The sequence below is a fragment of the Crinia signifera genome, chromosome 1, assembly GCF_055691185.1.
Source record: "Crinia signifera chromosome 1, ASM5569118v1, whole genome shotgun sequence".
Classification (NCBI taxonomy): Eukaryota; Metazoa; Chordata; class Amphibia; order Anura; family Myobatrachidae; genus Crinia; species Crinia signifera.
The window spans coordinates 248,149,955-248,167,286 of NC_139217.1; the positions used below are offsets into that span (position 1 = coordinate 248,149,955).

The 17,332-nt window shown below is 43.3% G+C and overlaps 1 protein-coding gene across 1 annotated transcript in view; it reads left to right on the top strand.

Moving 5' to 3' along the window:
• The window catches only part of TRIM14 (tripartite motif containing 14), a 70,264-nt gene that overhangs the window by 30,998 nt on the left and 21,934 nt on the right, over nucleotides 1-17,332 (top strand). The window contains exons 2-3 of the mRNA XM_083179874.1: nucleotides 5,698-5,793; nucleotides 7,697-7,930. Coding sequence (XP_083036000.1) covers nucleotides 5,698-5,793; nucleotides 7,697-7,930 — 330 coding nt within the window. The remainder of the gene's footprint in view (nucleotides 1-5,697; nucleotides 5,794-7,696; nucleotides 7,931-17,332) is intronic.

Sequence of the window (17,332 nt, forward strand, 5' to 3'; positions counted from 1 at the left end):
GTTACTACCTTTTCTAAGGATAGTCCGATCATTAATAAAATATCCAAAAAACTCTGGCCCATTGTCCAAACTGATCCCAGTATTAACATCCCTGATACACGGCTTATGGCCTGTTATCAGAGAGGACCAAATTTTAGAGATATCTTGGTTAAAACCGATATCACGGGTTTTCATTTGCCGGCTAAACCCCCCCCACGGGGTTGCATCCGTTGTACTTGCACAGTCTGTGCTTGTTTAATTCCTGGCAACTTTTTTTATCATCCCCATCGTGGCACTAAGTATACTATTAGACACACATTGTCGTGTCAATCTAAATTCGTGGTGTACCAATTAATCTGCCCGTGCGGCTTGTCATACATTGGCAAGACCGAGAGAAGTTTTAAGGAACGCATCACTACCCATAGGTCAACCATTCGAGCCGCCTTGGCTGGTGGTAAGTGTGACCTACCGGTGCCCAAGCATTTCGTCGCTAGGAAACATACCTTGCCTTCTCTCAGGTATAGGATGATTGACCACATCCCTGCCAATTTACGTGGTGGTAACCGAGGGCTTCAGTTGCTCAAATGTGAGACACGTTGGATCCACCGGCTGGATACATTAGCCCCCAGGGGTTTAAACGAACTTGCTGGTATAAGTTGTCTCATTAGAAAATAATTTGTGCATTTATATCTTTCTGTTTAGGTAGTGCACTGATTCATTGAGATATCTGTTTTGCATCCCTTTGAGTCCACCTGTGCCAGTAATTACCCGGTTCGTTTTCTTTATATTGTGCGTCCTGATTACGTTCTTTGGCATTAAACTCTTGTTATTTCGTATATTTATTATATAATATTCTAACTGCCATATACTAGTCTTCATTACCAGTATGACTTGTTTTTGTACATGTTTTTTATATGGTCTTAATGTTTTGTAACGTTCTGTATATAATGTCCATTGTTTATATGTATCTATGGTGATGGGAGCACATATGTGACGTCATTCCCAGTGCGCCCGTCTGTCGGACGGCGGGAATTGACGCCCTTGAGCACGGAGGTGTATAAAGTGAGTGTCATTCTGTGTTTGCATTAGCCTGAAGAAAACGTCTAATAAAAGACGTTGAAACGTCGCTTTGAACCCAATTGTACAAGTGTTATTCTTATGCTGCGAGTGCCGCTCTCACCCCCGTGAAGTATCTACAAATTTGTGCAGGCACCTGGCGATTTTGTGACTTATGGCCGTGGATTGTGCCGGTCTCTTGGACTCTATATATATATATATATATATATATATATATATATATATATATATATATATATATATATATATATATATATATATATATAATGTAAAGATAGATACACCCTAGCGCATCTTCAACACTATTTCTGAGTGTTATGGTTAGTCTATCAAAGTCCCGCAGGCATTAAGTTGCCTTATCTCTATGTGAAATGGGATGCATCCACGGTGGTTGCCATTTTGTTGAGGACATTTCTATGCTGTAATAAACTCATTCAGTGCTGCAGAGGTGGCTAGGGCTCCCTCTCTGTCAGGGCAGGACAAAAGTTCCTGCAGATCCACCCTGATGACGGCCCTGGTTGTAGCACAGGAGATATTATAGATATCGTCTTTGCTAATTAAGGACTAGTGGGAGCAGCAATGTGATCTAATTTGCCAAGTTAAGAGCTTGCCCTTAATAGCTAATGTAGCACTATTCCTTGTAGCCTATAAACTGCACTGACGGTGTCTGATCCCGGAACAGGCAGCATCAGCCACTGGCTCCCGCTGTGTGCCTGGTTACATTACTGTTCTACTCAATAGTGCTTTATAGTTGCGTCTTTCCACTGGGTACCACAGGCTGCACCTAGTATATGTGCTTGAAGAATTGTCAGCTTTATAACTAGGTTCATTTGTATCTTTTGGGACAGCATGGAGACTCATGCATAAAAATTGTGTCATTTCTCTTAGGTCTGAAATGACTATGTTGCAAATTGTTGCAAATTGTATATATATGAACAGTGTGAAGACAGCGTGGAAATTTATGCATAAAAATTGTGTCATTTCTCTTGGAACTTAAATGACTATGTTGCTAATTGTGTATATATATATGAATATTGTGAATTATACACACAAGCTGTACGTTTTCTTAGGGTAATTGGGTACAATTCCAATACTGGGACCCTACATTTATAAGTTATTTTCAAATAAAACAAGCAATTAAGCTAGCATTCTGAATACCTCGTCTATAGAGGATTATTATATGCTGTCTCTATATCATATAGAGGGTCTCCTTTAGGGACACAGTTTATGGTTCCTGTACATGCGGCTCAGCATGACGTCAAGTTGATTAACAAGCTGCTCCCTCACTGTAGCCCTGGCCCAGTGGCCTTTGATGGGATTGTATAATCACCTTAGACCAGGGCTGGGCAATTACGGCCCTCCAGATGTTGATGAACTACACATCCCAGGATGCTTTGCATTAGTTTTGCTAAGTGTCCATGCTGAAACTGATGCAAGGCATGCTGGGATGTGTAGTTCATCAACATCTGGAGGGCCGCAATTGCCCAGCCCTGCCTTAGACTCACCCTATAAATATTGAACCTAGTGCATACACTAGAACTTGGAGACTATTATAGCTCATTTGAAGGAATATACTTCATATAATAATCTATATCTCCTAATCTGTCTAATAACTATTATCTCCCTTCAGCTTCTCTCACTCTTGGGTGTAGGCAATATCGAGACACTGCAATGCTCTTTTGAGCAACAGTGACTGAATAACCTGATCCCAGTGAGCAGCAGAAAGCACTTTTTGGCCAATCTCCTACTATCTTTCCAATACGGAAGCTCTCCCTGGTTCTCTCATCCACCATCCTACAAATCTGTGATGGTAGGACAGTAGAAATTGGGTGAGATATAGACACCGTCGAACTATTTAACTTTATCTCTCTCCAATCTTGATATATTACTCTAAAAAACTTCCTACTCAAGGACAATTAATTCTCTCTCACTCATAATATCGTCCGTGTATCTGTACTGCAATACTAAATTTTAGCAACAGTGAGTGCACGTTTCGAATTAATGAGCAGCAGAAGATACTTAGGCCAAATTTCTTTCTCTCTTTTCATTTGCGGAGGCTCTCCCCAATTCTCTTACCAGCCATCCTCTGAATGTATGATGGTGAGAATATAGAAACCTGGGTGAGATATAGACACCGACAAACTGATTCTTTCTCTAAACTTTATCTCTCTCTGTCATGAAAATGTACCATACTTATAGCAGCTGATACAATTAAGACTTAGTAACGTGACTAGTTTCATTTGGCACAAGACTGTTTGCATGATTTTTATCTTTCCGAAGTGAACACAGTGGTTGATATACTCAATAGCTCCAACGATATAAAATAATTTTTCTTACTGATCAAAGTTTTGAATGAAGAGCTCTTTTCGTGCTGATATAATGACATATGGGCTACAATGCATCTTTTAAAATTTATTGTTATATATTGTGTGAATTACCACTTATATTAAAAGTAATAACATAAAAGCTAAGTTTTAAAGTACAAAGATTACACGAACCTTTCCCACAAATCTCGGTAGTATATGGGTAAATTTTGTTTGCATATAAATCTATGCAAATTACTTCTTAAGAGTGCCCCCAATAAGAGTCTTCTTTTTCTCCATGTTATTGAGCCTATATACTACCTCAGTGGTTCTCAAACTCGGTCATCGGGACCCCACACAGTTCACGTTTTCCAGGTCAAACGACGGGTGCACTCATTACTCACTGACACATTTTAACAGATCCACATGTGGAGTTAATTATTTCACTTGATTGTGTGGGCCGTATTCAATGAGAATATTCATGGCGTGCAGTGAATCCTGTTTAGGATTCGCTGCACATTCACCACTGCCCGCCATGTTCCGGAGCCTCTCTGTCCCCCCTATTCAACGTCGCAGGGGCTCGCTGCCCCTGACAGCGAGTGTGAAACCCTGCAGCGGACGCCGCAGGGAGCCTGAGGACGGTGGCAGGCAGGGAGATGGAAGTCTCACTACCTGCCCCAGAACGTATGTGGGGGGGAGGTGGGCTCCCTGGGAGCCAGGCAGAACAGACTGCCCCCCGGGAGAGCCAGCAGGGGACCAGGTATTCACTGCACCCGATCGTGCATATGTAATGATCGGGTGCAGTAAATATATGAATATCTAATGAGCGGCTCTCGGCCCCCTGGTGGCTGCTCTGTGTAAAAAAAAAAGTATTTTTTTAAAATTAAATATATATTCATGTGCTATAAGCACATGAATAAAAATAGCATGCCCCTTCACAGAATAAAATTCCTGAAAATCACTTAGAAAGACGGCGAGAAGTGCACGTTGAATAGGGTGATTCGCTTTCTGACCCAAAAAATCACCTTCCAACGCGAAAATAGCACAAATTCACCGTGAAACAGAGCGAATTATCCTCATTGAATACTGTCCTGTGAGAAGACCTGTATGGGGTCCTGAGGACCTACTTTGAGAACCTGTGAGCTACCTTATTACAGAGATGGTGGAAATGTGCAGGAAGTAATTTGAACCTGGCAGCTTGAACTTTCAGATCACAGTTGTTAATTATTTGTGTGCACTAAGCTGAAAACAACTATTCTTAACATTGTACTGTATAACAAAAAGTACATTGTTTATAATGTATTTTTGTGTTTTTTTAATATGGACATTTTGGGGTTTGATACAAATCCAGCACCATTGATCGATGGGCAAAAGTTAAAAGGACAAAGCTTTTACTAGCCATATCAGGCTAGCTAAAGCATTGACCTTAAAAATCTCATGCATAAACATGATAAGAAGTGTGCCAAATTTTAACCCATATTTTGTTTAAGGGTATAAGTACTTTTCTCTGTCGTAATGCTCAGGGGGAACAGTTACACCTTTTGTAAGTGAATATGATGATCCATAGGGGTTGTTTCAGGTTGGATTGGTAAGCTGTGTAAATTCACGCTTAAATGCCACCCGCCCTGCAAGCGAGCACATGCCCCCTGCCGCTAACCAAATATATGCTCTGCTATGCGAATGGATTCACACGCTCACATCCATTTGCATGCAAGTGTACTGGGGGAAAAATCATCAATGATTTTCCCCCATTCGCAAATCAAGTCTGAACTGGCATTTATTTGCCCTGGAAATGTCCAAGAACTGGATGGGTGCTGTCGTGATGTGACGTCAGACCCCCTGCCCCGTGCAGGCCATGGCATGTCTGCGTTTGCATTGGAAGGCCTAGCGTTTTTCAGGGCGCACCTGTTTACCCGCCCCTTGACCACCCAGTTCCAGTCCTCCTCTGTGTGAACGCACAACAGCCCTGCACATGCGTATATCCACATATATGTGCATGCACATAGCCGCACCATCAGTCCCTGGACCGAAATCGTCTCCTTATGATACAACCTGAATCAGGCCCTTAATGTGGTCTTTTGCTAAATGTAATAAGTGACTTAAAACAATCTGGAATAAGCTGTAACAATGATGGACAGCGTTATACATTAAAATAAAATATTTGGTTTGTGTTGTGAAAAATAGCCACTGTTGAGATAGATGGTAGCTGTAACCACGTGATAGCTTACCAGTTAGGCCTACATGCATTCTGAGAGTGTCACGTTACTAATGACTGAGCCAAACTGACTGGCTGAAACAGTTTGCTACATTAATACATTTCTGTGTTTTTTTTTTGCAGAATCTGACAAGCAGATGCCTGGAGCAGCTTGATCAAAACAGAAGTTTTGTACTTGGCAACATACAGCATATTGAGCAAGCTGCCACTGATGTCAAGGTATGAGGCATGTCTAAAAAAGAAAGAGAACACCCCAGGGTTTTATACTACAGTATAAGCACATGCCAAACTTTCTGTATTTGTTTGGTTCTGTATTTGTAAGATCATAGATTCCAGGGTTCTCAAGCACAACCTTAAAACTGTCTGTTTCGGAAATTTCACATCATTTGTGGTAATAGATCAGAGCAACAGGCTTCTGGTTTACTACAGAAAATGCTTTCTTTCATACGTTCCTACACTCCTCCTATGCGCTCCTCATGTAAGTCCCGCCCCTTATTTGTGCCACCCCTGCTTTGCTGAGCTGGCTGCCCTCTCCTGGAGAGGACATCCAGAAAGTCAGCAACCCTGTTTCCACCAAGATCTTGGGTATATTCAGGGCTGGTGCAAGGTTTTAGGCACCCTAGGCAAAGATATACAATACTGCCCGTGCTTCTCCCTGATACTCCACCCATCTTCTCACTTACAGACATAACTTCTTATGGGGGAATCCAATTAGGTGTAAGCAGCTCGCAGGGGGTGCCAGTTGCCATAGTGATGGCAAGTACACGTCGGCAATGGCACCCAAACCCACCCCCTATCTGTCCCTCTCTATTGCTGTACTCACACATTTATGCTTGCCATACAATACTTAGAGCAATTTAGTGAACTGATTACAACCCTGTGACCTCCATACAACCTATTAAACAACTCTCCTCCAAAATCCTTACCAAGTTTTGCATAATTGTAGCAACCCCATCCTGCTAAATAGCTCATTTTTGGGGGGAACAAGATTATCTCCCCAAGTTTTCGAGCTTACCCCCCAGGTTACTTTATATAGAACTGTCGCTCAAACCCGCATTGATTTGACCCCTTAGATTGCTGCAAATTCAGAACACGGGTTTAGAATAGATAACGGATGGGTCAACAGGGAGATATATCAATAAGGAGAGCCATAAGTGCAATGTGTTCCCTGGAACCGATCGGCTCTCTATGGGGTAAATTCACTAAGCGTTGTATTGCAGATGGAATGTTGCTCATAGCAACTAATTAGATTCATTCTATTATCTTTCAGAAGGTGCTAAATAAATAAGAATAAGAATCATATTGGTTGCTAGGGGCAACATCCCATCTTCAGTAGAACTCTCATCGAAATTTAGCCCCATGGCGCTAAAGAATATCCGTCGTCAAGCCTCCCATGACAATCACTGTCAAGAACAACTTTCTGTATATACTGCAAGGCATGTGCATAATTAGATGCACAGTCATCAGCTATTTAACCCTTTGAGTGGCAAGTAAATTATTTGAGTATTTGAATGTATATAACACATGTGAGTGACGCTGGTATTTTTAGCATACTTTGCATATCTCTCACAGAGATGTTGGCATTTTTAGGGGATATTTTTGGACATCTCTCACAGAGATGTTGGCACTCAAAGGGTTAAACACTGAGCAGACATAAGCATAGAACAATGAATATTACCTTTGCATGTTAATCATTAGTGAAATTCTAGAGAACTAATGTATATATTGGGTATTATATACAGCTGTAAAATCCATATAGAAATGTTCCTCATAATTAACCTATCCAGAACATGCATTATTTTTTGACTACTTAAAATGCAGCACACAAATTGTATAAGCCAAATAAAAAATATGACACTGAAAATCCCAAAATTTTGCAGTAAATAATAGTGAAAGTGGCTGTTCCTGGCACGCAGAACTTTTCTGACACTGTGTCAGGCATGACAGTGTGGGCTTTTCTGGTACACTCAGTAGACTGCAACTGACATTTATATTGTACAGTATTTCTTTTTATGTTTGTAACACCTATACAGAACAAGCCTGTTCAAATGCCGTCATATGTAGCTAAACCATGCTTGACTTTACCCTAACAATTTACTGACACGATCTTCTGTGTGTCTAGACCCATACTTTGGCAAGCAAAGATTGTCTGACAGGAACATTTACAGAACTAAGACTACTGATGGATGAAGAAGAAAAGATTGCAAAGAAATTCATTGAGGAGAAGGCTAAGATGACCCTATGGGCCTATGATGGTCAAGTAGAATTAAGTCAAGAGCAGATAAGTGCCATTGACACGTTTTCAGCCCGCATTAGAAGTATACATCAACAACCTGACCCTGTACAACTCATTCAGGTAATTTCAGTGCACTTGTGACACAAACCCACAAACATACAAGGATCGGATCCTTTAAAAGACAGAAAGTAGACATTTCATACACAAAGGACCTGATTCAGAGGTGGACTTTGCAGCCACGGCTGGGTGTTTGTGCACAGAACAATAAAAATTTGGTTGGAAAATGGGCAAAACCATGTGCACTGCAGGTGGGGCAGATGTAACATGTGCAGAGAGAGTTAAATTTAGGTGGGGTGTGTTGAAACTGAAATCTAAATTGCAGTGTAAAAGTAATGCAGCCAGTATTTACCCTGCACAGAAACAAAGTAACTCACACAAATCTAACTCTCTCTATACATGTTACATCTGCCCCACCTGCAGTGCACATGGTTTTGCCAATTTCCAAACAAATTTGTACTGCGATCAGATCTGAATAAAGGCCATTGTGCAAAAAATGATGACCTATCAGTAACACAATTTAACATTGCACAGGCCAATGTAGGTGCAGAGTGTCCATTGGAATATGCAGTGGCTGGCTGTGACATGCCCACATCAATCTAGCTACCCTCTTGTTGTGCTCCATTACAGGGTTGGGAGGGGAAGGTGGGCATGGGGAAGGGCAGCTGCTTCCTACCTTACTTATCAGGAGATGGGTCCCTCCTACCTGGCCAACACAATCTTCCCAGTTATACTTGGGAAGATGGCGCTGGCCACAAGGGAGCAAAGACTTAGCGCCAGACACAGCACAGGAATACTTTGAAGTTAAGGGGAAGAGAGAGTGACAAATGCATAGGCATGGGAGATCAGAGTTAGATGTTTGAGGTAAGTATGTTGATCCACATATGGTTTAAATGAAATGATGATACTATCATGTAGGTAGTTGATGTGGAGGCGCACCCTTGAGAGTAGATGCGTTACAAATTTGAAGAGGAAAAATACTATTTTTGTTGGGGCACTCTTGAGAATAGCTGTTATACCTCTTTAACACTGCAGCTCTTAAACAGTATATTGCCGTTTTTTTGCCTTTTAAAATGGGTAGAGCTGCAGTGTGAAAGCTCCAGGGTGCTTTAACTGTTTAAGAAATACCGGTATTTGTTAAACAGTTAAAAAGCAGTGTCCTATACGTTTCAGAGCCATTTTTTTATGCAGTGTGAACGGCTCTACTTCTATGGCTTGAAACGTGTTCCTTGGGGGTTAAACGGGTTGAATGTGTGAATGGTACTTACATGCTATTTAAAACAGTTTTCACCTGCAATGTGAAAGGGGTTTAGTGGCTCAGACCTGTTTTAAATACCGTTTCAAAATACCGGGTCTTCAACGTTTAGGCAATGTGAAAGCAGCATTATTATAAGTTTTAAGACTTAACTTTTATTATTTAAATTTTAAAATAGGCATACACACACACACACACACACAAAGACCTCGCGACCTGTCAACCCAAAGTCATGTTGACAGTTTCACCTGAACATTCTATATGTCGGTATTTTGACCATGTCGGGATTTTAAATGTCGGGATTCGCCAAATTCGCCATAAAACACAGTGAATTTTTCTCACTGAATACTGCCCAATGTCATTTTTTATAATGCTTTAGGCAAAGTGCTGCAGATCACAGATTCTCAGGTATAAAAGATATCTGTATTTCTATAGTTAAACTGGCATTTAAAAAGTTTTCATTCTTACTTACATAATAGCAGAACAGCCACCATACCATCTTATTATGCATTTAGGAAAGGGTTCCTCAAACTATTTTGCTCTGGGACCCAATTAGACAATAATTATTATTAAAGGACCCCAGAAAGTTACCAGAATGTTACCACACACTTGTGATCAGAAGATGGCACATGCATGGCAGCATTGTGGTGGCACAAATTGATGCGAGGAGTCTGATGTAACAGGCAATTTAATGTGCTTTTTCAGACTGATTGGATCACTGACTGAGAAATTCATCAGTGTGACGGTCAGCAAAATGGAGTCACGACCCCGTGCTGAGATGGTCACGACCCCCATTCTAAGTGAAAAGCTCTGGTGGGGTGAAGCTAGCATGTGAAAGGTGTGTCATTGCTGTTATACAATCATGTCATCTATCACTTTTAACCCTTTGAGTGCCAAGTGAATTTGTCAAAATAGGAGCGAAAATTCGCAAGCAATGTTTCTATGCATCAGAATGACCTGTAATGTTTACCTTTTGTAGGATATATACTCTTTATTTCCACAAACTTTTTTTATTTGAAGTTATATAACTAATGTGAGCCTCGCTGGCATTTTTAACGGATATTTTTAACATCTCTTACAGAGATGTTGGCACTCAGAGGGTTAAATACCCTTCAGCAGGGCGACAACTAGAAGGGGAGGGGGGGGGGGGGTTTGCATGCCCCAGTTGCTGCCTGTAATAGCCATAAATGCTTGCAGGGAAGGAGGAGCGGAGTTAATTTATTGCTTTGCCCCGGGTGAGGAAAATCCTAGTTTCATCCATGCCTTCAGGCCAAACATTGTGGACATATGGAGCAGTTTTGTTCTACATGGCTATGGTGGACAAAGCATCTAAGACATGCCTGAAGCACAAAGAGATCACTCATGTAGTCATCCACCTTCTCATCTATCCACAATTAACCGCTACTGTTCACATCCTATGACTTTAGCTGGCCCATCACATGACCACTTGGTGATGTCTACTTTAAGAGTAAATGAAGAGAATTTATGTATCCTTGAACATAATAGACTTTCAACCCCATGAAGATATGGCTATAAATGGATTACCTTTTCCTGGTGTCTGATAACAAACTGTGAACATTAACTTCACAATTATGCCCATGCAAGAACATTGGGATGTGTGGGACATTACACTGCTGCTATGCAATTTTATCCACCATTGCAGTTTGTTAAGAAATGCGTTTAAGGGTGGAAGGTGAGGAGAACAAATCAGTGTCATAGCCAATCAAAGACCGTGTCATTTGGTATACAGTAACTTTTGTATTCTCTTAACATACACTGTGATAAAAGCACTGGGGAAGTTATTGATTGCAGGTATACGCCCTGGTTCATAACTTATGTCTGGTAATCATCCAGATAGTGAGCAACCTTGATTGTCAGATCACCTGTGAGAGGCTAATACAATTTGCTAGTTTCTCTCTCTCTCTCACTACCTGGGCGAGCAGGCTGGCAGGCTCTTTGAGACACTGCTCTTGCTTTGTGTAAGTGCTATATTTAAGCTCTATTTTGTGTGAGTTGGACATATGGCCCTTCCACACTAAAGGCCCAAAGGTGATTTTCAGTTCAAAGTAGCTCAGCTTTCACGTTATGAGCTCAAAATACTCTAGTGTGTGTGGCTGGGCGATAGGCACCGATGCGTGCTCCTGCATCATCACCATCCGTCAGCCTGTTATACGGGATGAGTGAACCACTTTCCACAGTCGCCTACTAAGTGGTTCACCAATGTGAAAATCGCTGGGCTCGGTGAGTGTGTTTTCACTGAGCGATTTTCGGGCAGCGGTTTTCACATGATAGCTCATCATACACACTGGGCAAAAATGCCCCGTGCGTATGCACCTTTAGAGGTACATTTAGGGGGGAGCTTTTAAAAGTGAGAGATGTTGCCCATTGCAACCAATCAGATTATTGCTATTATTCTCTAGAAGGTGAAGGAGAAATTATAAGTATCATCTGATTGGTTGCTATCTGAAACATCTCTTACTTCTAAAAACTCGCACCTTACAGATCTGTGTTTAGTTAGTGCCCGGCAGGATTTATTATTATGTTTTGTTGATTTTGTGCTGCTAAATAAAACTGACATTGGCTACTTGGATAAATACACTGGGGTGGTGTTTTATTAATTAGTGAGTCTGGCAGCACCCCCCACCTAGTAGCTGCAGACATTAGCAGCAGCTGGGGAAATGTTGAAAAGCATCCCTTTTACCTTTCCTCTAGTCCCCCAAAGGCTGTAGAGTAGTGGTATCAAACTTATTGCCCTCCAGCTGTTGTGGAACTACACGTCCCAGCATGCCCTACCACAGTTTTAGCAATCCATTATACATACCTCCCAACATGACCCTCTCCAGGAGGAACACAGTGCTCTATTTCTGGACTTCCCTCTTAATTTATGATTGCTATCACCTGTTATGAAACGCCTTTCTTATTACTTAACATGTTCATCACATCAGGCACGGCGCTACCCACTCAGCAGCTCATGCAAAGCAGGGAGGCGCCATGCTGAAAAGGCGCTGTCTCCCTCCCTGCTCTGCTAAAGCTGCCTCAGCCCTAACTGTCACTGCCTCCTGCACGCTGCCCACAGCGCCTGTCTGACAGCGGGCAGACGGCAGTATTAAGAGCTGCTCCCTGCACCCATAGGCGTGCGCACAGGGGGTGCCAGGTGTGCCTAATTCCCTAATGATCAACTCTCCCCGCCATAGACTGCGGAGCTGGAAGTGGCAGGGAGTCGGCGCCACAGTCTCTGTCCTCAGCGGCCACTCCAAAGATGGCCGCCGCCTTAGAGGAGACAGACACTTGAGGTCTGCATGACCTCTAGTGTCTATTAGAACAGCGCAGCGCACCCTGCAGCCGCACCATGGAGTAACAGGGAAGCAGCATCTCCCCCTGCAGTTGCACCGTGGAGGAAGCAGATCTGTTCCTCCAAGAATTGCTATTCCTGCGCAGGGCTCACTTGTATGCCAGGCGGCGATGTGGTACAGAGCAGAAGCCTCTTGGGATTCCTCCTGCAGCTGGCCTCCCCTTCTCACTGGCCCAACCTGGATCCTCTGGCCTCCATGACACCGTGCAGCTGCTCCCACAGTTTGGTGAGTGCCCAGGGATCACTGTACCCACCAACCTCTGTGGGTGTGTGTGACCCCCTTCCTTTTGAATGTGTGATCTTCTGTACACTACTATCCATGTGGCGTGTGTGTGTGTGAGCCCCCTCTACCCCCATCATCCCTGGTGTTTGACCCCTCTGTACCCCCTTTGTCTGTGTGTGAGTGTGTGTGACACTACCCCAGTATTTTTTAGGCAGATTTTATCTCCACATGTCTGCATCACCCTGTACCTCTCTTCTTTATAGAAGGGGGTCCTTTCAGAAATTTTGATATGGGGCTTACAAACTTCTACTTACGCCCCTGAAGAAACCCCCTGGGCAAGAAGCATGTAGGTCCCCCGTATACCCCTTGGAAATGAGCATGTAACTCTCCCTCTGGAAATGAGCATGTAACTTTCCCTAGCAATGAGCATGTTACTTCCCCCATGGCAATGAGCATGTAATCCTCACTGGGCAATGAGCATATAATGCCCCTTGGCAATGAGAATGAAACCCCTGGCAAGAAGCATGTATCCCCTGGCATTGAGCAAGATACTCTGGCAACAAGCATATAACCCGACAATAAGCATGTAGATAAGCGGCACTTATGTGGAAAATTATGTAATAGGCATTATGGTGAGTCGTATAATGTGTAATGGGCATTACGGTGTTTGGTATAATGTGTAATGGGTATTATGGTATGTGGCATTATGTCTAATGGGCATTACAGTGTTTGGTATAATGTGTAATGGGCATTACGGTGTGTGGCATTATGTCTAATGGGCATTATGGTGTTTGGTATAATGTGTAATGGGCATTACGGTGAATTTTTTTTCTTTTTCTAGTGTAGGTGGGGGAAATTATTAATTCTGAAGCCCATATACATAAATAGTTATAATTTAGTTTGCATTGATGCCAGTTGGTGGTGATAGACGCCCAGTAGGCAGAGATAGAAACGCTCCTCCAATGGTGCACCCCCTATTAAAATGGTCTCCGCACACCTATGCCTGCACCGCGACTGCACACAGCCTGCATGCCACCTGCAGTGCCTGTCTGACAGTGGGCGGCAGTATGGAGAAGCTGAGCAGCTCCCTGCACCACACACACACTGTCCTCCTCCTGCGACCTGCTCCCTTTTCCTCAGGTGCCGGACGGGGTCCCAACAGTCGGGATCCCGACAGTCATTTACCTTACGTCGGGATCCCGACTGTTAAAATACCGACGCACAGGTTCCCGGCGGCCACCGGCTATTCTCACTCGTGGGGGTCAACCCCCATAGAGGGAGAATAGAATAGGTGGCGAGCACAGCAAGCTCGCAAGGGGCTTTGTTGCGCTTGCCACGCTGTCTTGAGTCCAGCCATTCGGGATCCCGACGTCCGGAAGCCTGTACCACACCCCTCTACCTCACGGTCACTTGCGCTGAGGCATGTAGCAATGCCTGTGAATGCCTGGATGACATGTCATGTCCGGATCCGCCCCCTACCCATTGCTCCCTGCGCCTGTCAGCTGTCAGCTCTTCTCTGTGCTGTGCAGTGCCACTGCCAGTCCTCAACACTCCGCCCCCTCTATCTCCTCCCCTCTTCTTCTATCTCCTCTCCCCTCCTTTCCCCCTCAGTGACGAGAGGGGTGTAATGGCGTCCTCAGCATCCTACCTACGCAGATAGAAAAGGAGGGACTGCACAAGAGTTAAACAGCAAAAGAACAGTGAGTCTTTTATTATACATGTTTATAACAATTTTTTTAATAATTGTAGATTTTTTTTATGTTAATTTAGGCACTTTTTAAATAATGGGCTGGAATATGTGCCTAAAGGTGGCCATACATGCTGCAATAGCAGCGTGTGATGCGAGGTGTGCTCCTGTGGGCATCGCATCGCACAGTACAAAAAGTATGTGCTGCACATACTTTTTGTACTGCTTTCGGATCGCATCGCACACACATTGCATGCATGCGATGCGATTTAGCCCATAACGTATGTGATTCTCCCAGCGTGTTTGTGCACCTTTAGTGCCTGCAACATTTTGCGGACACAGCACTGAGATGGTGTATGCATACATGTACATGCACCTGAGATCCTCCATAGGATCGCATGTTGCATACGCTCCCACAATCGGGCTTCAGCTTCTTGCAATGGCAATGTGAAAGGAAACAAAATGTATGATTTATAGGAGGGCGCTGGACACCCTAGCACCAGCCCTGATGGCAATCCTACATTAGGAGGAAAGTTCAGAAACATAGCACTTTGTCCCTCAGGGCTCCAAAAATGCAAAGTCTCAATGTTCTACATTCTGACCATTAATGCTTAGATATTTCGTCAATTGATATTTCTACTGATGTTTTTATATATATATTATTTTTTTTTGGGGGGGGGGGGGGGATTTATTATATTTAAAAGTGGTTTAAAAAAATTACATGATTTAATTTCCCCATAGCAATGCTGCTTTTTGAAAATAAAGGGTCATGCAGCACTCAGTAGAACCACAGTTGCATAGGGCAACGTAGAGGATTCAGATGCCAAAAGTTGTGCACTGCTGCCTTTATGGGGCATTATATATAATAATTTGTGGTGCCGCAAATCGCCATTAGATCGACCATTAACAGTCCAGCTTGGTTAGTGGTAATGGAACAAATAGGTATCCTTCAAGATTATAAGCAATCAAGACAGTTTCTACAGAGCATGTAGCTATATAATAATTATACTGTACCCCAATTATACTTCCCCAGGAGAATAGAAGAGCAAATAAGATTCACCCAAGTCAAGAAAGGCCAATGTCCACAGCAGCCGACGGGTCAAAAATAATAAAAATTAAAAAATATGTTATAATTAGAATCCTGTTGAAACAAGAGTGATTTGTAACACCCCTTTGAAAATAGAGGAGGATTATACTAATTTTTATACCATAGGTGATGGATAAGAAAAATTAGAAAGGTGTTTGTATGTGGAAGTTTTGGAGCTGTTGCTGTATGCATGGGACAGTTACTAGCAGAGGGGAAAGCTTTATTTGTATGTACAACAGAACATGAATATAAGAAGAAGGGAATTTAGGTAAGTAATAATGATCCCACCCTGAGAGGAATATATTGTTTTCTCTCTTCAGGGGTTAGCAACAGTAAATTGAGAGATATATCCATTGTAAATACAATAAGAACATTTTTTTAAATGTCCTAAAGCAGGGGTCTTCAACCCATGGCCCGGATTTTTTTTTTAAAGTAAAAGAAAATGCTGCCGAGGGAGGCAGCGTAATGGAGTCCCCCCGGGTGCAGCTGGCGGGAGCAGGGGACCTGGCGCAGGAACTGCAGGAGGAGGAGGCACAGCTGGCGGAGGGGACCCGGCGAAACTGCAGGAGGAGGCATGGATGGTGGAAGCAGGTGACCCGGCAAAGCTGCAGGTTGAGGAGGTACAGCTGGCGGGAGCAGGGGACCTGGCAAAGCTGCAGGCATTACTGGGGGCATTGTGTGGGGCATTACTGGGGGCATTGTGTGTGAGGGGCACTGCTGGGGCATTGTGTGTGAGGGGCACTGCTGGGGCATTGTGTGAGGGGCACTTCTGGGGCATTGTGTGGGGGCACTGCTGGGGCATTGGGTGAGGGGCACTGCTGGGGCATCATATGTATAAGCAGGAGTACTGCTGGCATTATGGTCTGTGGCATAATGGGCATTAGTGTGGGGCATAATGTGCAATGGGCATAATTTTGTGTGGATTAATGTGTAATGGGCATCACGTGTGCGGCATAATGTGTAATGGGCATTACGGTGTATGACATAAAGTACAACAGGTATTACGGTGTGTGGCATAATGTCTAATGGACACTATGGTGTGATACACAATGTGTAATGGGCATTACGGATAAACAGTGTAACAGTGTATATTGATTTAAGTAGCCTTTCATTGTTTGGGTTTGATCTGAGGCATACTAGTTCACTGTGTGGGCCTTCATGTTTATATGTCATTGTGCAGCCTTCAGTCAACTTAAGCGTGTCAGGACAAAGACCATTCCTGCGGTAACCAATGTCTGGTCATGCAGGTTGCAAAAGAGGTGTCAGGTAATTGTTTGTCAGGTAATTGTTTTCCTGCTAGTTCACACTCTTTATAATTAGACCACGCCCCTTATAATAAGGCCACACCCCTCTTTGGGAGCGCGCCTAAGGCGCGTGCAATTTATTCAATATCAAATTATATATGGGGGGATGGGCACATATTTTACTGTTTGCACTGGAACCCAAATTGGCTGCTGATGACTATTGGGGTGTGTGTGTGTGTGGGGGGGGGGGGGGTGTTAAGTGCTGAGTATGGGCGGCTGTGCCAATTATCTATGAAGGACTGTGCTGACGTTATAGGGAAGCTGTGATTCTATGGGGCTGTCCGAAATACTGCAGTAGAGTTTAGTGGCCCTCGGGCTTCACTGGATTTTTTTAGGTGGCCCACGCTGTCTTAAAGGTTGAAGACCCCTGTCCTAAAGGTTGTGCCATGTGCATGGTTCCTTGCTGATGTGACATGTTAGTCTGAGGTTAATCTGGTTTTGTTTAGGACATACATACAGATAGTGGTAGATGCTCAATTAGTTCAGTAACATTACCCAGGTGCATGAGGGAGGGGTTAAATACTGGGTAAGTAAAACAAGACATTTTTTCCCTCAGC